At 37.0% G+C, this 23,269-nt stretch overlaps 2 protein-coding genes across 10 annotated transcripts in view; one reads left to right on the top strand and one right to left on the bottom strand.

Annotated features, from left to right (window-relative positions):
* Positions 1–11,201: 11,201 nt before the first annotated feature.
* Positions 11,202–23,086, bottom strand: LACC1 (laccase domain containing 1). Of its 3 annotated transcripts, none has more exons than XM_045869492.3 (7): positions 22,950–23,086; positions 20,986–21,600; positions 20,173–20,351; positions 19,277–19,442; positions 16,051–16,276; positions 14,801–14,961; positions 11,202–13,815 (listed from the first exon to the last, which is right to left on the bottom strand). In XM_045869492.3, exons 2-6 carry the CDS (start codon positions 21,545–21,547, stop codon positions 14,802–14,804), a joined length of 1,293 nt encoding a protein of 430 aa, XP_045725448.1. In that variant the 5' UTR covers positions 21,548–21,600; positions 22,950–23,086; the 3' UTR covers positions 11,202–13,815; position 14,801. The 3 variants fall into 3 exon arrangements, with proteins under 3 accessions (XP_045725448.1, XP_064442141.1, XP_064442140.1); XM_064586071.1 differs by having other exon boundaries at positions 20,986–21,496; positions 22,950–23,078; XM_064586070.1 differs by lacking the exon at positions 22,950–23,086 and adding an exon at positions 22,739–22,875.
* The window catches only part of CCDC122 (coiled-coil domain containing 122), a 51,278-nt gene continuing 51,066 nt past the window's right edge, over positions 23,058–23,269 (top strand). For 4 of the 7 annotated variants that reach the window (XM_064586077.1, XM_064586076.1, XM_064586072.1 and 1 more), the window contains exon 1: positions 23,058–23,198. The gene's annotated coding sequence lies outside the window, so the exon portion shown is untranslated. The remainder of the gene's footprint in view (positions 23,199–23,269) is intronic. The other 3 variants (XM_045868563.3, XM_064586074.1, XM_064586078.1) reach the window with 3 other exon arrangements.

Genomic DNA, 23,269 nt, shown 5'->3' with positions numbered 1-23,269 from the left:
CTTTTCAAATTAATATTTTTGTTTTCTTCAGATAAATACCAGAAGTAGAATGGCTGGGTCAGATGGTGGCTCTATGCCCACTTCTCAGCCCATCATAAAGCCCACTTTCACATGATGGAAGCAGTTTGGCTGAGATTGTCCTTAGGGCCCCATGGTCACTGAGCATCTCACTTGCGGCTTCAGTCACTCAGTTTTGGTGGCTCTATTTATAATTTTTTGAAGAACCTCTCTACTGTTCTCCACAGTGGCTACACCAATTTACATTCCCACCAACAGTGCACAAGACTCCTTTTTCCCACATCCTTGCCAACACTTGTTATCTCTTGTCTTTTTGATAATAGCCATTCTAACAAGCATGAGGTGATGTCTCATTGTGGTTTTGATTTGCATTTCCTTCATGTTAGTGATTTTGATTAATGATGTCATTTTCTATTTTCTTTCCCTGCTTTGTTCCTTCACAGCACTTACTTTTTAGCAGCAACTTTATATTATATATCTATTCATTTACTTGCTTATCATGTTCCATCTAGACTAGAATGTAAACTCCATGGAGGGCAGGGATTTGGTCTTGTTCCTTGTTGTATCTCTAGCACCCGAACAGCATGTAGTATGGTATATATTAGGTACTCAGTAAATATTTGTCAGGTGAATAATGACAAAACTAATTCTTTCAAATTCTTCAACACCAATTTCTTTTATGTAACAGTGATCGACAAGCAAGAGCTTTAGCTCTCAGAGTAGGATTATAGCAGGATGCTCGAGCTACATTCAGCATGCCAAGATGAAGGAGGATGAGCTGAGGGGCACAAGAAGGGGACCCTGTTCAGTGGTAGCAATTCTAATTTGTGTCCAAACCAGGGAATGGCAAATCCAGTCCAGCCCAATGCAGATGTTGGTTTTAGGGTGAGGAAACAATGAAATGGGAGGGCCAGAGTGTAGGGACACAGCTTTATAACTATCAGGTGAAGAGTATACACTACAGGTCTCTAAATAGCAAACAAAGTTATCCAGGGAAACTATCAGATGTTCGGAAGCAAAAGAAAATGTGCTAAGCCCACAGGAGACCTACCACCTTAATGCCTATCTCCTTAATTTCAGTGTAGGATCACGGCTGCCTGCAGATTGCTTCATGCTCAATCCAGTATCAGATGTGGGATGTACTGGAGCAGGTATTGTGGGAAATGCAAAGATAAAACAAAATTTCTACTTTCAAAGTTCCTATAGACTTATAGGAGATGATAAGACACAGCTAATAAAAATAAGAGCATTACATAACATGTAACCTGCTCCTCAGAGAGTCATGGAATCGTAGCAAATTATATCTGCAAAGAGGTTATTTCTGGATTGTGTTTAAATATAGAACTAGTCTCTTGAGTACAAGAAAAAAGAACAATTTACCAGTCACAAATCTCTTCATCTGTAAAATGTAAGCTTTAAACAGAATTCTTCTTTATGTTTCCTTCCAGTTCCAAATTGCTATCATTCTTAATTCACATATATGTATATACATGTACATATTTAGATAGATAATAAAATATCATTAATTTGGAATTGGCTAATCTGGAATTTATGATCAACCATCAAAGTGAGCCTAGTTGAATTTTAATTTTGCTCTAACAGAGACATCAGTAGCCTGTTCACTAAACAGTGTAAACAAATTATAAAAGGAATGCTCACAAAATTTAAAGAACAAACTGTTTTCAAAGCATTCAGAACTCCTATTTGTGAACAAATAGCTGAAGTAGACATCAGCCACTTGGACTAGTGTTTTGATACACTTCATACAGATCCCTGAGCTAGGGCCCACTGGACAGAAGGGGGTTGACACACCAGTTCCCTGACCCTCACCTCCATTCAGAGCATAGAAGTCAGCTTGATTTGACTGAAGAAGACAGAGGACATCATATCCAGAAGAACCATGGCCTTGCTGCTTATTCCTTGAGCCTCCTACTGTATTTCTTTTTCTGATAGTAAAAAGGGCTATGCAAAGTGTGCACCGAAACGATGTATTTTTTTTTTATTGACAGATTATTATGTAAAATCCATTCATTTGGAAAGATTTATCAAATGTCTACTGTGCAGGAGGCACTAATACATATACTTGTCACATGATGGATTTTTCAGTGCCACATGTTTATTTGTCCACAGCTCTTGAAAATATGCTAGAAGAATATCTCATTATTACATAATTCTAATGGGAATTTTAATTACATTGCCTCAAAAGGCTGCATGTGGACCTCAGAGGCAAATGGGAATGTTACCAAAAACAGAAACTAAGGTGATTAGAAATAGAAAAGTTAGCAAAACTTTTAGGATGAAGGTCAGAAAAGCAGAAATTCAGAATGAAATGCAAATTGAAAAAAGCCAAGAAGGAAATGGAAAAGGAGATCATGGAAATCATACAACTAGAAACCTTCACTATAACTCAGAAAAATAATAAAGTGAATCATGAAGAAGACGTGGATATGGGAAAGCAGAAATAGGAGTCATACAACCTATCAGCTGCTCTCTGTGGCTGAGTCAAAAGACAAATCAAGATAGGCCATGGTCCTCAATCTCCCTTGAACACATTGAGGTCATTTCCAACTTGATGTCTTTCCTAATGCTACTCTCCTCACCCACTGCCTGACTTTTCAGATACTGATCACTCTTTAGAGCACTGTTTCCAAAGATCCATGTGTTCACCAACCTGCAAGCTCTCAGAACCCCAACGTTTTGGGTTTTTATGAGGCTTCATTACGTAGCACAATTGATTAAATCATTGGTCATTGACCATCTGTGATTGATTCAACCTCCAGCCCCTAGACGCTCTCCCCTCCCCTGAGGTCAGGGGGTGGGACTGTAAGTTCCAACCCTCTAATCATTTCCTTCTCCTGGCAATCAGCCTCCATCCTTTGGTTACACAGGAGTTTTCCAAAAGCCACCTTATTAACATAATAAAAGACATCTTTCTGGTTCTCATCACTTAAAAAATTCCATGGGTTTTAGGAGCTCTCTGCCAGGAAAGGGGACAAAGATCAAATATATATTTCTTATTATAAATTGCAGTATCATATTATCAAATTCTGCTGATGCTTTCAGATCCATCCCTGCCTCTCCTTAAGCACAGTTTTTACCTTGGCTCAGGCGTTAGCATCCCCACCCAGGTTCTATGGTCATTTCCTAACTGGTTGCTTTATATCTGGTCTCACCTTTTTCCAATCTGTGCCATATAGAGCTGGGGATGATCTTTCTAAAATGCAAATCTATTTGTGTCATCCCCCTTCCTAAATCTTGTAATGACTTTTAATGCCTAAAGGATAAAGTCCTAACTTCCTTGCATGTCATTCAAGGACCCTCATAATCTGGTCCCTACCTTTCCTTTTAACATCAACTTTGGCCCTTTACCTATGCATCATACCTTCTAACCATGCTAAAATTGTCAGACTTTGAAATACCATGCCATTTCATAAATAAAACCATATTTGACTCTGTATCCATTTAAACTATTGAGTTACCTCCAGACCTAACTCAAGGGCCAATTTCTTTCTTGACCACCCCTGCAAGGCTGATACTTTGGTCATCACTAGGCCTGGTAATTGCCTTCAATCTATTTGTTCATATACCCATTTTACCAACTGGATCTTCTTTACTCTCAGAAGGGTAGAAAGGGACATAGCAGATTCTGGTATGGAAATAGAGTACACAGTTTGTCATCTATTTTATCAGCATCATCATAATAACCACTCAAATGTTTGTTGAATACTGGTAAGTCAATGATGAGTTTACAAGAAAAGGAATTTCAGGGAAGAGAACAGCAGAAACAAAGGCTCAGAAGTAGCAGTGAACTTGCAGTAGGCTGAGACTAGCCCAAGGTGTTGTTTTTCTGACGTTGCTAAATTGCAGGTTTTTATAAAGGGGCTAAAGGTGAGGAAAGGAATCAGTTTGAACAAGCAGTGAGTCAATGAGTAAAACATGAAATGAAACAGAAAAATAACGCAAAGATTTGTGCCTGGGAGGCTGGCAGATTGGCAGCACCTTAATAGAAAACAAGTCTGATTGCACATTCAAACCAGTTCTCATCATCTGAGTTTGAAAAAAATGTCTAAGAAGGAAAACTGAATGGTTACCTGCAAACTACCTATAAATGTCCTTGCCAATCTGAGGGCTTATGCCACCTGGTGGCAGTTTACTCAATTTTAGCTTCAGCTCTTTAAAGTGGTGTCACTATAAATTTGTACCTGAAAACCTTAGCACAGTTCCAGGAACAGAGCAGCTACTTAAACATTTTTTGATGAATAGATATATGAGTTGAATGTATAAATCAATGATTAAACAAGACAAAGCTCTGTGGTGAAAAGAGCTCTGACCTGAGGATCAAGACAGTAAACATACAGCTCCACATTATTACCTGTGGGATGACCCTAAGAAAGTCAACAGATCTCTGGGTCTCAACACTGGTGTCTGTAGACTCTCTAAGTAGATGATCTCTAGTGTTGTGTCCAGCACTAACATTATTGACTTTATATTGGGACTTCAGTATGCTCATCTGGAAAAAAAAATTAGGTAGTCAAAGTTGATGATATGTAAAAATCCCTTAACATTATATTATTTGGTTTTGAATAAGTATATAAGGAAAAAGGGAAAAGTCCATTGTCATGCAAGAGCCACAGAAATAAGAGATAGGATACTAAGACTATTGGAGCTGAAAAATAGGGGAATTTAGAAAGGGAATGTGTGTGTTTAAGGAGTGAGGTATGAATAACTAAAATGGTGAGGGATAAGAAGACCATGAAGGATTATCTATTTTGCAAATGTGTGTGTGAACATATTGGGAGGACAGAGAATGTGGTTGAGAGTCATGGCAGGAAGTATTAACATTAAAATCTCTGTAGTCACTTCTGGGTTGGAGCTTGAATATAGATAAAACTGTTTATGATTTGATACAATGGCTATTTTTCAGATAAAAAGTTTCACATCTTAAATTCAGTTACAAGGGGGTTGGTGGGAGAGGTACAGGGGACTAGAAACAGTATACATTCTTGAGTACATATTGCCACCTAGTGGATGAACGTGCATAACACACAAAACATTTATAAAGGGAAAGACAAAAGGAAGACATTAAGAGGTTATGACCATGATGCTAGTGTTAAAGCTTTGTTTATGCTCAGTGAAGGCCAGGTATCATAGGTGATCCAAACCTGAATCACCACTCTTTTAAATGCCAGACTAGATTTTAATATACATTTTCAAAGTATTCTGATAAACAATATCAGAGGCTTTCAGCAATGAGAGAAAAGTATTATGAGTGTTCTTACCTCTGCGTTAGATACTAAAGTCTCATTAATACTAATGAAACTTATGTCCATGAATTTCCAATAAAACATAACTTACAATAAGGCAGAAAGAGGGTTCTCAAGGCAGAGGTTAGGGATTCAAATCTTGACTCCCCAGGGTGCTAAGAGCTTTGATATGAAGTCTAGAACCAATTATATTTTTGGTGTAATAATCTTGAGTTTCCCTTCATCTGAAAGCAAATAAATATTAGAGTAGGGATATACAGAGACAATGGATGGAAGTTGGGTCATTTATGTATTGAGGTCATGTTTATGGAGGGATTTCCTAGTGGTTCAACTTGGAGGGGCACAACAGTATCCTTCTCATTGGATTAACTCCGTAAGAATCTTCTGGTATTCTGTAGACAAGTATAAACCTATTTACTAGGTCTTCTCAAAGGAATAATAAAATTCATGCTATTGTTGTTTTTTTAAGATTTTATTTATTTGAGAGAAAGAGAGAGCATGAGCAGGGGGAGGGGCAGTAGGAGGGGGGAGAGAATCTTCCAGCAGACTCCCCTCTGAGCGAGGAGCCTGATTGGGGGCTTGATCCCAGGACCCCAAGATCATGACCTGAATGGCAGATGCTTAACTGACTGAGCCACCCAGGTGCCCCAAAATTCATTCTATTGTAATGACATTAGAAGTCCAAGGAAAACTAGTCTGGGGCTTTATTTCTTGCTATGTTTAGGTAGTATCCCCATCAAGGGACTTACCCATCCACTTATGAACACCTCCAGATAGGGAGCCCAGTAACAAATGCGCTTCTTCTTTGTTGGGTCTGGAATTTCTTTATCTAACCCTTCTTATAAGCTAATAAATTAGCTAATAAACAGCCTATCACTGTTTCATGGATGTTGGCAGAAGACATGAGATGCCTGAGTCAGGGACAAAAGACTTCATTACTCACAATTAGCAAGTACGATGAACACTACATTTGAGCTAGTTTCCCTAGCTGCCAAAGTCCCATGGGGGCACCAGAGAGGGACCTAGGTATATTCTTGTGTACACAAGTTTATGTCCTACGATAAGAATACTGAATTTTGGGAATTTACCACTTTTATAATATAGTAAGTGGTAAGGAAGTATGCCTTTTTCCAGTGGGATCAAGCAATGCCTGTCTGGTCCACGTTGGGAAGAGAAGCTTTAAATTTAGATCAGATTGGACTCAATATTCTCAAATTTACTACAAGCTTGAAACAGGAAAGCCTAATGATGGGTAAAAAAAAAAAAAAACAAACAAAAAACATGGCTGAAAGCCCGAAGATAGATCTCTATTGCAAACATTCTTTCTTCATACTACATTAATATATCATTATTTAAATAAATTCAACTAAATGAGGATATACAAGTACCTGGTGACCCGTGGTTCTCAAAGTTGGCTTTGAAATGCACTGATGCCTGGTCCTAACACTCCCACCTGTCATTCTAATTGAATTGGTTTTGGGTGTTATTTAAAGATTTTATTTATTTGAGAGAGAGAGAGAGAGCACAAGTGGGGAGAAGAGAGAGGGGCAGAGAGAGAATCCCAAGCAGACTCCATCATGCGACCTCAGAGCCCGACATGGGGCTTGATCCCATGACCCTGAGATCATGATCTGAGCTGAAATCAAGAGTCAGATGCTTAACCGACAAGTGACCCAGGTACCCCTGGTTTTGGGTGTTTTTTAAAGCTTACCAGGTAATTCTATTCATGTAGCCAAGGTTGAGAACTACCGCTCTAGAGATTCTACCAAAACAAGACTCTAGAGAGTCTACCAAAACAAAACAATTTTACTATTTTACTTTCAAATATCAAGAGAGCTATTGAAAAGTTATTTAATTTTCATGGAGAAGACCTACCTATTTGACCTTCACTCTCTGGATCCCTGTCATAGTGATTTGATTAAATGGTTGTATTCATTTCATTAACAGGATGTAAATAAGTAAGTGCCATGGGATCAGGGACCATGGCTCTTGTGTAATATAAAATAAATATTAAAATATATTATTACAGGAGTGAAAAAAATCAACAGTTTTGCAAAATACATATTGGTCTCTAACATACGGCATTCCCGTAGAAGACACATATTTTATTTTATTTTATTTTATTTTATTTTATTTTAGATTTTATTTATTTGTCAGAGAGAGAGCACAAGCAGGGGGAGCAGCAGGTAGAGGGAGAAGCAGGCTCCCCACTGAGCAGGGAGCCCGACGTGGGACTCAATCCCAGGACCCCGGGATTGTAACCTGAGCCGAAGGCAGACGCTTAACCAACTGAGCCACCCAGGCATCCTGAAGACACGTATTTTAAGGCAATAATGTAATGTGTTTTTTTTGTTATACAAACTGGAAACCAGAAATTCCAATGTTTTTAAGAAACATGGCTGAACACGTTAAACAGATGTTCTTTCTTTAAAGAAACATGGCTGAACATTTTAAAACAGATGTTCTTCAAAAAGACATTAATGTATCACAATTATTTAAATTCAACTAAATATTGAAGATAGAAAACTACTTGGTAAAAAATGACAACACACACACTCCCCCCCTCAAAATGTTTTATAATCTTTATCTTTGGACTTTGTATTGGATCATTAAAAGATTCCTTCCCTTCTCCCTCCCTTTTTTCCTTCTATAGATATAAGTGATTACAATGTGTTAATCTTTGCTAGATATTAAAAATATCTAGCAAATGAGTAAGACCTGGTCCTTACTCTGACGGAGCTTACATTTACTAGTAGACAAGTAAACAGAACATTTAAAAATGAGTACACTGAGGACTATAAAAAGTGATGCACAGGATGCTAGCGAGGAAAATGACCAAGGAAAATGTTCTGGAAGAGAGACCACTTGTCTGAGCCTTAAAGAATGGTTATGAGTTATTCAAGAAAAATGAGTTTAAGAACTATGCACACAGAGCCAGCAATAGGTACAAAGCCAGGAGGCAAGATAAATCACCACTATGAAAGATAATGGTAAGACCTGCTGTAAACCCAATGACATCCAAAAAAAACTACTCATGTTTAGATACAGCAAAATTTGTTATATGGTAGAAGGCAGACTTTGAACATTAACATGGCCCCTCACCCTGCCTAATGGAACAAAAACTACTGAGCTTCTTCTATATATGACCGGCATACCACTCACAGAATATATACTACATTGACAACTGAATTTTGGTCATATCTCCCTAAGGAACTAGGGGGACACTGGAGTGCTATATCCATTCACCTAGGTGTTTATATGTTCTTGGTGCTGCTTGTTTTCTAATTCAGTAGAAAGCCTAAGTGAAAGTAACCTTAAACCTAATTTGACTTCTAGTCTATCTTTGAATGCAAACCAACCTTTGTGACCTGACCTAGCTTAATGTATATTCTAGGAAATGAAAAAAAATGCAGAATGGCTAGAATATGTGATATCGATATAATGGTGGAAATTGAAAAGGTAAGCAGGGGTGAGATCATAATAGCACTTATAAAAGTCAGTGAGCAGGTCTTTATCTTGGGGACAGTGGAAAAGCCATAAAATAATTCAGAGGGATGTAATATGACCAGACTTGCATTTTAGAATAATCAATAATAGCAGTAAAAGAAGGGATTCAATAAGGACTAGTTAGAAGGCTGCTCAAATGATGCACATGACACATGATGATCTGAATATCTGGCAGTTGTGACAGAGACACAGGAATGGATGATAGATTTACAAAGGTAGAAGCATAGGAAAAGAAGAGGTGAAGGAAAGGGAGACATTCAGAAACACTCTAAGATTTTTGGATGGGCAACTTCATGGAAAATGATTTCATTCTCTGAGATAGAACATGAGAGGGAAACAAATTTTGGAGGGAAAATGGTAACTTGGAGGATATTGTTTTGAGGGGCCCATAGGATATGTCCAACAAGGAACTTTTATACCCAAGTCTGAATATGTACTTGAAAGTATAAAATTGAAAGAATTAAGTTACCTTATGAATATGAAACATCAATTATGAAAACAAGGATGATGGGGGTAAGAAAATATAACTCTAAAACGTACTTAAGGAAAGTAAAGGAATAGGGAAGTATGTGTAAGATATAAATTGAAGCAACGTGCAATGCAAAACTAAGAATTAAGAAAATGGAAAACTCAATTGTTACCATTAACAAATCTATTTTCCACAAATGTTTCTCATGAAATGAAAATACTCTTTTTGTTGTTGTTGTTAGAAAGGAATGTGATATTCTGGGCTAAAGAGTCTGCTGGAAATTTTAGTTGTTTAATAAAATACATAACTGAACACCCCAGCCTTCTGAGAATTAAATAAAACAAAAAGCCTGCTCCAGATTTAGAAAGGACATAGTTTACCACCGGCATGTGGCACAAGGACTCGGGAAATACGATGTAAGCATTTATTTCTCCATTAAAAAAAAAAAAATGCATCTAAGGAGAGTAGGAAAAGTCTGTCTCCACAAAATCGACATGCAATCATCATGAGTCCAAACTAAATGTGTTAACCTGGAAAAAGTAGTACTGGCAGATTCTAATTCCTTCACTAAGCAAGTATCTAGCACAGAATAATGCAGTATTTGCAGCAGCTGCCCCGTCTCTGAAATCACAAGTTTTAAAACACTGCCTACAATGGAAACGTAGGTGCGCCAGACCATAGTTCCCATAAACATATACAGTAAGCACATAAACCATGATTCCCACTCTTTACTGCACAATTTACAAAAACTTTATAGAAAGAAATCTATTAATTCCACTGCATCCAATATGTTTTGTGTGAATTTACATTTAGGGCAGAGGCTATGTATCATATATAACACATACAGATTTCTTGCTTGCCATTTAGCGTGAACACTCAGATCCACACATACACACACACAAACACATAGATAACTGAGCAGTGCTTTCTTGAAAGCCTGAACTTCCATAGGTTGGTGGCATTCTCTAAGAGTTCACTTTTTTGTAGGATGGATATATTCTAACTTTAGGACAACCAAGTGAAAACCATATCAAATCCACTTTGGGATATAAAATGATATAATTCATATGTAACTGACATCTTATCTTTCAGCTTCTGAATTGGTGGGTATTATTTATGTTTTTGTCATGTGTCATAGAATAAGCTTCTGTGAATTTTTCCCCCAAAAATCTACTTATAGAAAGAGTTACTAGAGATTCTGTAGAAGTGAGATAGTTCCAGTTGGGTGAGGGTTCCTAAATGCTTTTATATACTTGAACTACAAGATATTTACATATAAAGTAGGACCAATACATTCATTAAGTTTAAATGCCCCTCCTTTTTTTTTTTTTTGGTATAACTAAATACAGAGAATAGATTGGTTCAACTTTATATCAAGAAACAGAGCAGAGCTACTTGTAGAAATACTGCCTCCTAGTGGAAAGATCACTTTTTAAATTTGTTTTATAAAGCACTGTAGTATAGCATATTTAGTCACTATGCTATTATTCACAATTTAAAATTACAATTAAATTTTAGTTTGATACTTAGTACCTCCAAAATAATCAAGTCATGAACTCTTATCTGATTTACAAACTTAATTCCTCTTCTTAATAAAACGACAACCAATATTTCCTATGTGCAGTTAGTAGCAGTGCTTAGATTGAAAACAAAACTTACTAAAAATAAAAATTATCATTGTGATTGTACCCCCAAAGTCCCAGAAACCTATATATAAATGCTTGAGAGTGACAGAGATCTTATAGAGATAAGATATGATGATTTAACAACCTAGTCATTATGTTTCTGAGTTATGAATCTGTATTTTTCACTCAGTAAAACAGCAAGGAGACTTTTCATTAAATACTCTGACGCAGATAATCTAAAATCACAGATAATCAAATATAATTTTTATTTGGTTTTAGAATATTTTGGTACATAAAGTGAAATACCACCTAATACTCTTTTTTTTTTAAAGATTTTATTTATTTGAGAGAGAGGGTGAGGGAGCACGATCGAGCAGGGGGAGGAGCAGAGGGAGAAGCAGACTCCCCGCTAAAAAGGGAGCCCAACATGGGGCTCAATCTTAGGACCCTGGGATTAGACCTGAGCAGAAGGCAGACACCTAACTGACTGAGCCACCCAGGTGCCCCAGCCACCTAATACTCCTGTAAATTTGTAAACTTCAAAAAAATAATGCACAGAACTGGAAAATTATCAACCTTTCTAAATGTGTGAAATTATTCTTTATCTTTATAGTTATCATTAAACAGAAAAGTTTTTTGCATGAGTTTGAAATTATTGTCCTATGTTTTGTGTTTAATGCCTTTCGCCAACTGGAAGAAATGAGGTATTTTATTTAAATTTTACACTGAGCTATGAGTTGCTTAGAAGAATTCAACTAAATAAGGTATCAGGTTGCGACAGCTGTACAACATAAATCACAATATTGAAATTGCTGGTTTATTGACTGCCACCTTTCACTAGATATTAAACATCTGAAAGGCTACGACTATATTTTTTTTAACCTATCCTTGTATCTCAACAAAAATTTGGCTGAATGTATGAATGGTTGATATTAACAAAAAGTTGAAAATAAAAATTAACTTAGATAGCTTTGATTAACTATAAAATCTGAAATGAGATTTTAAGTCACAAGATATGGGTTCAAATCTTATTTTACCACAAATTATATGATTTTAAGCTCCAACAAGACTGTTTTCTCACCTGAATAAAAAGAGTAACAACTGACCTATGTATTTCAGAGTAGCTATAAAGGTAAAATGAGATAATGTATGTAAAAGTCCTTTGTAAATACCTAACAAACGTAATTTTGCATTATTCTACTACATGTTCAGTTAGAAACAAATGTATAATAAGAAAATTTTTTAAGATGCAATATAACTACTCACATTAAAAATAACATGTCATATATTACATGTCACACCATTTTCTCCCAAGTGAAAACAGCTTGACTCCTCTCTTCAGCCTACAAATATACTTAAACGTACTGATCAAAAAAAAAAAAAATACCCCTTCCTTTGAGATACAACCCCCAGTACTTTATTTTCTCTAGTAAATACTATCAAAGAAGAGAGGACACTTATGCATCCTCCTCCTCAATGCACTGAAATCAGACTCTGCCACCATTGCTTGTAGAACAGCTTTGATATGGTTAATCCACTGGCTTCCTTCTCAGTCCTCATTTTATTCTATCTCTGAAAATTTCTTGTACCTTGTATCTCTGGAAATTCTGAGTACCTCTTACATTCATACTGGCTATTTTCTTCAAAATAAGTATACTCTGTTTTTTCCCCCCTTATTTCTAATGATTCATCTTTTTTTTTTTACTGGTTCAGCTTCTGATTCTTCAAATGTAGGTTTATATGAGGTTTCACACTTGAACCTCCTTTTTCTCACCCTGTAGTTCTGTCTAGATGATTCAGCCTACTCCAACAGATTCAGGCCTCATCTCTGCATAGCCAACTTCTAAATCTGTATCTTTCTCTCAGCTCCCACCAAGATGTGACGTCTGTATTTCTAGTTATTGACCAAATATTTCCATCTGGATATACTTCAGTCTGCATGTCAAACTCATTATTCTTCTCCCTTTTCCCAAACATCTTCCTTCCCCTTTTTGCTGTTGTTGATAGTCAACCAAGCAGAAATCTTGGAGTCATCAATGACTTCTCCACTCTTCCTCACCTGTCATCTTCATTATTTATTAAGAGGATCTACTGATTCTATGTCTGAAATATCTCTTCATCTACTCTCCTCCATCTTAATTCCACTGTCTTCATTGTTTCTTTTTTAAAGTATTTTGCCTCTTAAAAAAGTCGCTCTGCTTTGGTCTCTCACAATTTAAATCCATCCTGTTACAAATGACGCTAAGGAAATAAAAACACTCCCCTACTTTTTATGCCTACTCTTTATCCAGAAAATCAACTCTAAACTCTTTGACATGGCATTTGAGACTAACTAATCTCTTTCCAACCTGTTTTTCTAGTAACTTCTGCCTACACCCTTCTCTCTCTAGAACATGTTTTACACTTTCAATTTCATGCCCTACTTCATGGTGTTCCCTCTACCTGTTATGGTTGTTCTTCATTTATCAAAAGCCTGTACATCTTTTGGGTCCATGTGATATATCATTTTCTCTATAGCACTTTCTCAACCCTTCCTTCTTCTGTACTCTTCCACTGCTATTAAAATTAAAGTATTATAAGTGTTTATCTCCTCCACTGCATTAGACTCAAGGAGAAAAGGTCTTATTCACTTTGATTCACTTAGGTTTCACACAATGCCTGACAAATAGGGTGTACCCAGTAAATAATGAACTGAAGAGACCTATTCCTGATTTATATAACAAACAGAACAAACTTTAAGACTAATCCTCATCTAGATTTTACTAGAATCAAGTGAAAGTCATTTGGCTTTGGAGAATAGTGAAAATATACCTAAAGATGAATTATCCATTGTAATCCTTTTGGTTTTAAGTAAATCAAACAGCTAAATTTCTCTCTTGTAGTCAGTTTAGAAGGAGGCAAGAAATAGTTGTATAAAAATCCAGTCAAGTATCTGTAAAAATACATAGAAAACAAATATAAGATTCTTACTAGTGCTATTACAATATCAAGGTAAGGATCATTAAGCCTACTAAAGTCTTTTGTATATTAAAGAGTTAAAGACATTGTGAAGATTAAAAATAATATTAATTCAGTTAAGAGTAAACTTAAGGAAAATTAGATATATGCTAAAGGGTCAGCACTAAATCACTGTCATGAAATATTTTTGTATAACTAAAAAAAATCTGAAATAAATACTAATTTAATGAAATTATACTCAGTCTTACTCAATGACTACAGATCGTGTATCAGCAAATTATAGCCTGTGTGCCAAACCTGCCTGGCCCCTCACCTGTTTTTTATAAATAAAGTTTTATTGAAACACAGTCAAACTCATTTGTTTGTGTTGTTATATCTGCTTTTGCTCTATAATAGCAAAGCTAAGTAGTTGAGACAGAGACTGTATGTACCACAAAGCCTAAAATATTTACTATCTACCCTTTAAAGAAAATTAGCCAACCCTTGCTATAGATAATCAGTTGCAAATCTAGTTGAAAACCAAGCCAGTTTGGATATGTGAGGACTTTTTATTATCCTAGAATTTAAAATCTTTATGCAAAGATTTCTTCTCAAAAATCAAAAGAATAAAAAAGAAAGGTATAAAGGTGTTATGATAGGAAATATACTGATGTCAAGTACATAGGTGATAAATGGTATACATACAGGATTTTTTAAATAAATGATTTTATATTTATTCTAAATGCTGGCCTGATTATTCTTGATTAACTAGGAAAAGGAGTGGCTATTCTATATATTAGAGCATGCCCCTAAAAATTAACTTTTCTACCTCTATTGCTTCACTAAAAAGTAGAAACTTAATTCTTCCTCCAAGAATAAAGGGGTAAAGTTAAATATAATTAGTTATTTTTAAAAATGAGGGGAGGGAAAGGTGGAAACAGGAAGGAGAGAAGTAAAGGGAGAGAAAGAACCTACTGTACCTCATTCTCTAATTGATATGAAGCCAATCTGTGTACCAAAATTAAGGCCATCTCGGACATGGGAGAAAAACTTGTCAGGATGGCAGGATGTACAGAGGTTAAGATCTTGGTTCAGGTCCTGGATATTCTGTGGTAGAATTCCTCCCCGTTCTAGAAGAATCCTTAGGATAAAGATTTTGCAAAAGATACCAAGAGTTTATTTTATCAATAGCCAAAGCAGTAAAAAATATATACATATGGATACTGGTGTAAAAGAATTCTGGGAAAGATTTGCTTGAAACAATGCAAATTGGTTTACAGATATAAAACATGAAAAAGTCAAGAAATGGAAGATTTTATCACCATTAATCTAAGTTCATATATGAACTGTAAAACCTTCTATATTGTCCTGCAGACATGACCTGGGTACAGAATTTTATAATCAAAATCAAGTACTTATTTAGAAGAAACTTCTAAAGTTACCAGGGTATTTGCAGAAAGATTCATTTGGTTCAGACAGAGCATGCTTTTTAGTCATTTGGCCTTCCCATCTCTTGTCCTCCTATTAAAAAATTTTTCACAGAGAAGTTGCTTCTCCGTAACACTTTACAATATGAAATATGACTATAAATTAGTGATACTATTTCCACAAGTTACCTTTAAGAATCAACTTCAATCCTTTCTACTGTGCTAAATCATGCAGAATCTGGGCAAGGTTTTGTTGACGAATAGAAACACAACTCAGATCAGACAATTTTCTTTTTTAGAAAAGACAAATAATGGCTTTTAATAGCAAAATTTCATAATTCAAAATTGAAAGGGACCATAAAAAGCTTGAAAGTGACTATGTGCTTATATTATCTAACATTTTTGCTAAGAAATATATTCCTCTAGTTAATTAGAGAATAAAAATAATTTTAAAATATCATCTGATAGTTTATTACATTAGAGATTTTAGCTGAAGAAGGGCTATGAAGTACATGCAACTTTTCTATATGAAGTTTAAGTAGATCTCTCAAAACTATATGCCAAATATATCTTCCTTCACTTTAAAGTCAATTAAGAGATAACAGGAAAATTTGTTAGTCAAATGTAGATGAGAATATATTTCATAATCAAAATAAGTTTTTATATATATGTGTATGTCAGCTACTTATTTATCCACCACCTCAATTTTTCTTGGAGTTACTAATTGTTGTCTAAAATAATTTTCATTTTAGAAACAATAAGCAATAACCAAACTTGCAGTTCTGGAATGAAATCAAACATACCTGGTGGCTTTACGAATGTCAACACAGGGATTTGGTGAATCAAATAACCGTACACATTCAGGATCAAGATTATGAAATCCCTTTGCTGATTCCCTTGGCAGAGTAAAACAGCAAGGTCCTACTGAAGGTCCTAGTATAACAATTATGTCTTCCAAACTACAGCCATATTCTGTGATCATAGCATTCACTGTAGCCATAGCAATACCTAACAAAGTACCCCTCCAACCTGGTAAATAGGAAGAAAAAGAGATAAGGGAAGTTAAAACATAACATTTCACCTTGATTTATATCTAACTTAAAAATGAGCAGAGTCAGTTTCTTTTTTTCAAAGTCAGAAATAGCAAATGAATCACAAAATCAATTAATTAAGCTAAGTAATCAATTAACTAAAACACTGGTTTTTAAATGAGGTACACTATGCAAAGCATCTGACATGGGAGAGATACTTAATGGGAGGTCCTTTCCACTTCCTTTAAAAATATTCTACACTTTCAGTTTCCACTGGGATTATACCATGTTAGTCTTCTTTCTCTCCTTCACTTTTTATTCACATTTTCTTAAATTGGGGGGGAAATATACATAGCATAAAATTTACCATTTTAACTCTTTTTAAGTGTATACTTCAGTAGTATTAAATATATTCACATTGTTGTGCTACCAAGTTCTAGAACTTTTTCATCTTGCAAAACTAAAACTCTATGCCCATTAAATAACAATTCCCCCTCACCACTTTCCCCCAGCACCCCAGCACCCACCATTCTACTTTCTGTTTCTATGAATTTGACTACTTCACATACCTCATATAAGTGGAATCTTACAGTGTCTTTTTGTGACTGACTTATTACATTTAGCATAATGTCCTCAAGGTCTTCATTCAGGTGTTAGGATTTCCTTCCTTTTTAATGCTAAATAATATTCCATTGTATGTATATATCACATTTTGCTTATCTAATCATCCATCTAGGGACACCTAGATTGCTTCCACCTCTCTGCTATTATGGATAATTCTGCTATAAGCACGAGTGTGCAAGTATCTTGTCAAGATCCTGCTTTCAATTCTTTTGGATAGACACCCAGAAGTAGAATTGCTGGATCATATGGTAATTCTATTTTAAAATTTTTGAGGAACTACCATACTATTTTCTATAGCAGCTTACCACTTTACATTCCCACCAACTGTGCATCAGAGTTATAATTTCTCCACATCTTCACCAACATTTGTTATTTTTTGTTTGTTTTTTTTAGTATTAGCTATCCTAATGGGTGTGAGGTGATATCTCATTAGTTTTGATGGCATTTCCCTAATTATTAGTGACATTAAACATCTTTTCACCATTTGCTTACTGGCCATTTGCTTATCATGTTTGAAGAAATGTCTATTCAAGCCCTTTGCCCATTTTTAACTGAGTTGTTGATATTTTCTGTTGTTGAGTTGTAGGAGTTCTTAATATATTCTGGACATTAACCCCTTATCAGATACATGAATTGCAAATATTTTCTCCCATTCCATGGGCTGCCTTTTAACTTTGTTGACTGTGTCCTTTGATGCATAGTTTTTTAATTTTGATGAATTCCAATTTATCTGTCTTTACTCTTGTTTCTTGTGCTTTTGGTGTTGTTTCTATGAAACCATTGCCTAATCCAAGTTCACAAGGATTTACACTTTGATAAGTTTTATAGATTTAGCTCTTACATTTAGGTCTTTAACCTATTTTTTTTTTTAAAGATTTATTCATTTGAGAGAGAGAGAGAGACAGAGAGAGCACACAAGCAGGGGGAGAGGAAGAGGGAGAAGGAGAACCAGGCTTCCCGCTGAGCCAGCCAGGAGCCTCATGTGGGGTTGAACCCAGGACTCTGGGATCAAGACCTGAGCTGAAGGCAGATGCCCAACCATCTGAGCTACCCATGCGCTGGGTCTTTAACCTATTTTGAGTTAATTTTTATATATGATGTAAGATAAGGATCTAACGTCATTCTTTTGCATGTGAATATCCAGTTTTCTCAGCACTATTTGTTGGAGACTGTCCTTTCCCCACTGTATATACTCTAGGTACCTTGTTAAAATCTTCTGATCATATATGCAAATGTTTATTTCTGGGCACTTTCTTTTATTCCATTGGTCTATATGTCTGTCTTTATGCCAGTACCATACTGTTTTGATTACTGTGGCTTTATGACAAGTTTTAAAAATCAGAAAGTGTCAGACCTTTAACTTCATTCAAGAGTGTTTCATTTTGACAGCTTTGATCTTTGGTATTTAAAAATAATGTTTCAAAACCTAAGAAATAACAAATAAGATTCTCTTTTTGTATCTAGGAAATAAGACTCAAATGTTAAATAACTTTTTGATACTGTCAAATCATAAATCTCACTGCTAGTCATCCAATCCTATAAGTTTAGCTAGATCAAAAGAAAAATATGCCACTTCCTTATTTATCTTTGGTCTAAAAAGCAAAGTAGTCAGAGATTTACAAGCAGAAGGAACTCTAAAAGATCATCCCTCATTTCACAAAGTTATAACCACAGGATAATCCAAATAGCATTTTAAAATACCTTCAGAAACAAAATTCCATAACCTTAACACAATATTTAAAAATCCTTTGTTCTTAACTTTACAGAATAGTTAAAGGCACTAGACTATAACATATTAAAATAAATGCAGTTTTCCAAACATATCTTGCTTCTTAACTCCATACCTCTACACATGCTGCTGCACCTTCATCTTCAATGAATACCTTTCTCCGACATGCCTTATCTTCCTATTCCCCATTGCCTAGACTTCAAGGGTTCTCAACCAGAGGCAGTACCACTCCCTTTGGAGTGCTCTGAAAAGCATGTAGGAGCTTTTTTTGTTGTTATTACAACAACTGGGGGTGCTACTGGCATTAGGAATTTTGAAAGCCAAGCAAACTGCAATATAAGATTATCTTGCCCAAAATGTTAATAGCGACCCTGCTGAGAAACCCTGGCACCTAGTCAAGTCCTATAAATTCCTCAGGAATCAGCCTGGGTATTGCTTCCTTTGGGAATTCTACTCTGATTCACATAATTTGACTTAGGTACTGCTTTTATCTGCTCCTATAATAAAAGTATCCTGTCTCTATCCCTATTTTTACACTTAGTACCATGTAAAGTAATTAACTGTCATGCCCAGCAGAAAGAAATTATAATTTTTCCTATACTACAAAACTGGTAAAATCCTAAATGCTTAATTAAGTATACTTACCAGAGTGAGCAACACCACATGCTTTCCTGACAGGATCAGCAAAAACAATTGGTATACAGTCAGCAGCAAGAGCTGCTATTGTGACTCCCCTCTGATTTGTGGTGATTCCATCATAAGATTCAGGTTCCTTCCTTTCCATAATCCAGACATCACTGGCATGATCAGTCTAATACCAAAGATGTGTGATAAAAATATTTTGAAAGAAGAATTTCTCATACCATAAGCTTTTTCTGAAAATGCTCATTTTGTATAAAATTATATAACTAGTTTAATATTACTAATAAGCATTAAAAATATCACTTATATGGTAAAATACCAAACTTACTTGTCATTTAACTTTTGGTATTATAATCTCTGCATATTTTATGCAAAGGAAAACAGACTTTAACACTTAACAATTTAATAAAGTCCATCACAAATATCTCCTACTAGAGATGGGTAAATCTCGCAGCACTTTCCATAAAGTACTATTTATGGAAAGAAGTTAAATTAATTACCAAATTAAAGATATTTTTACTTTTCCTGACCCAAATAAAGCTAGAATTCTGTAAGAAACAAAGCATCAATAGAGATCCTAGTTCCTCCGAATGCTGATTTAGAAAATAATGGCCTTTCCCACCATTCTGGAATCTTCCTTCTAAATCAAAAAGGGCAGTGGTACTATAAGAATTGACTGTACTTTTAGATACATTGAACTTCAGGTGAAAGATACCTATCATAGAATTGATTTTTAGGCTATAGTGTACAGATCTAAGAAAAACAACCATAAGCATTATCCTAAAATTTTAGATAAAACACAAGATGCAAAAGTTAAATAGCTTGATTAAAGTCCATGTAGTCATTAGCACAGTCAAGAATATACTTTAGATATTCTAAAACATGAAACAAAATTTTACCTTTATTCGGTAAAATTTCTCCACATTAAATCCTGCAGCATTCCCCAACCTACGCAGATTTTCTTGAACAACGACCTTGGGATCTCTCCTTTTGGAACTACTGAAGAGATTGAATGAGCTAAGAGTTGGGATGTAAGATATTCCACCTGTTCTTGTAGTAAATCCATGTAAGAAAATATCTGTTGAATAGAAGTAATAAAGATTAAAAATATACTATACAAAAGACTATAAAATGTTACAAACCCAGTGTCTCACTAAGACTTTCTATGATCACCTCAAGCTGCATGTTTTCCTGGCTTCCAATTTCTACAGCACTGTGTACCTCATGTGTTCTTGTTACATATGACTTTGTGTTTTCTTTACCATCCCCATGGGATTATTGCTCTTCAGAGTATCTTCTGTCCCCTTTGTCTTTGTTATTCCTAACAGCATATAGCCCACACTAAATATCATTTAACCAAGAAGTAAGATTGACTTGCTAAAATTTCATTCTTCTGTGAAGGTGCCAATGAGTTAAGGTATCACAATTTCTAAATAGGAGATGCTTAGGGTCATAAATCTCATTTTAAAGGAAGGCTGGGGGATTTGTCTTAAAACTGAATTTGCATAAAACAAATTTATTTATTAAGGGTGGCTCTGAAGGGACTATCCCTTGATATCCCTTGACATCCCTCACACTCCCATGTTGCAACTGATGCCAATGAGCTCATAAACCTATAGTCTACAAAAGAAAGGAGGGAAAAAAAGGCGAACAAGCTCTAAAGAAAGACTAGTTTTTCATGTATACAGTAGAAACAACAGTGTTTAACGTACCTGAGATCAAAGGAGATGTGATAATGGTTAACTCTCCTTTCAGTGCTGGCAGACTTCTCAAATATGTTTGTATTTCTTTCTGGATTGCTTCTACTTCTTGAGCTGTGATCATGTCTATTTCAGTGGATTGTTTCAGAGGAACTCCCCTCAAAGTCACCTGTAAGTCTTCAAACTCAAAACTGTAAACATTGGTGAAGAGTTGATCAATAAAAGCCTTCAGTAATGTCTTCCGGTGCATGGGTACAATTACCTTAATGCTGCTCAAATTTTTTTCATCAATTTTTTGCTTAATAGTATACAAGGAGGCAGCCATACTAGGATTGCTAACAGTCTCAAATTCTCTCAGGAGAGTTGATAATCCATTGCTTGCTTCTAATTCACAGTTATTATGTGCACCATTCCTTTCACAGCTGATGTTATTGCAACACATTATGCAAAGAAACTTGGCCTTGGCAGCATGGTGGTATCGGACAGCATTCAATGTCTTCAGTAATGCCTGATGACTATTTTTCTGAGAGTTAAATTTCAAACCAAAGAAATCAATCAACACTGCTTCTGCCATCCTTCAATATGGTACAAAGCCCTTCAAAGATTTCTGTACCTCCTAGAAATCACCTATAAAGAAAAATTAGCCTAAGAATGCAAAATTATATCAATCTTCTCATAGTTACAAATTTGTACCTACGTTTTAAAAAAAAAAAAGTTTCACTGATCTAAAAACGTAACAAAATAGTAGATCTAGACGATTCCAAGCAAAGATAGTCCATTATTTGTCCTAAGAGAACCATGAGTGGAACCATCTCTTAATTTGTTTTGTGAAAGTGATTTGTACATCTTTCCAGCAGAACAACAGTTACTCTGTGTGTGTGACGTTTTTTCACACACAGCAAATTTTAAGTAGGGAATTACTTTTTTTTTTTTTAAGATTTTTTTTAAAGATTTTATTTATTTATTTGAGAGAGAGAATGAGATAGCATGAGAGGGGGGAGGGTCAGAGAGAGAGGCAGACTCCCTGCTGAGCAGGGAGCCCGACGTGGGACTCGATCCCGGGACTCCAGGATCATGACCTGAGCCGAAGGCAGTCGCTTAACCAACTGAGCCACCCAGGCGCCCGGGAATTACTTATTAACTTAGACAAAGTCCTGCTTTTTAATTACAGGGTGTCAATTTATCTTATATGTATATCATTAATCCGGACATGACTGGCATGTTAGGTCATACCCTTCATATGAAATATCGGGGCCTTCAATAGGTTAATGGGAGCTGCACCTAAAATATACATTTTTTAAGGGGATAAAAGCTGAGACGATTCCAGGATTTACACAGCACTCCAGGTGAGTGATTTGGATCAGACGTGCTACCCCCCTCTTCCTTACTCGGTACCAGCACCACCATCACCCGCTCTCCCCGGCGCGGATCTTCTCCCCTCCCAGCCCTGGCAGTCGGTTTCTCTTCAGGGGCCGCCTTTGGTGGTGACCCCCTTGGCCCGGGACGCTTTTCTCCTGCAGCCACTCCCAACCTCCACTCCGTACCGAACTGGGCTCCCACTGAGGTTCATTTCGCCAATTTTGAAAAACGAGAGCAGCGAGGGGGGTGACGACCATACTCCCTTCTGCCTTGGGAAATGCCACAAAAAGCATCTGTCCTCCCCGCCCCGCCCGGTCCTGCGCTCGGTCTCCACCTGCCCTGGCGTCCCCACCAGCCCTGGCGCCTCCACCGCCTCCACCCGCCCCCTTGGGACTTTCTGACCCACCGACGCACAACGCAGGCAGTTTTCCCCGTACCGCCTGCCGGCGCTCCGCCTTGGCTCGTACTCTCAGTCTTCCGCGAGCTCCGAGGCGCCCGGCCGCCGCCACCCGCCGCCCACAGCCTGGACGGAACCCGGAAGCCACGAGCGTGGCACCTGGAATTCTAAGCCCGACCCCGCGACTCCGCCGCAGCAGCGCCTGCCCCACCGCACCCACCTCACCGCCGACCGACCACGGGCGCCCGGCCTGGCGTGGGCACGACGGCTGGGGCCCCGCGACTGCGGAGGACCGGGCTGGGTCAGGCCAGCGACCCGCAGGGAGGCACGAGCGAGTTCGGGGGAAGAGGGCTGGGCACCGAGAGGCGCGGGGAAAGCCCGGGAGGAGCCGAGCGCCGGCCCTCGCAGCCGCCTCAGGAGTTCCGGGTCAGCGCAGCCCGTCGAGGCCGTCCTCCGCCGCCCCGCTGAGGTAAGAGAAACAGGAACCAGAGCCCTCTAGCAGGCGCCCGCCGGGTCAGCTGGCGGGGGCCGGGGCGGCGA

This window comes from Mirounga angustirostris, unplaced genomic scaffold (assembly GCF_029215605.1).
Source record: "Mirounga angustirostris isolate CCGP_5_RB_7025 unplaced genomic scaffold, mMirAng1.0.hap1 SCAF_3, whole genome shotgun sequence".
NCBI lineage: Eukaryota > Metazoa > Chordata > Mammalia > Carnivora > Phocidae > Mirounga > Mirounga angustirostris.
This window is presented reverse-complemented; position numbering and strand designations above follow the sequence as displayed.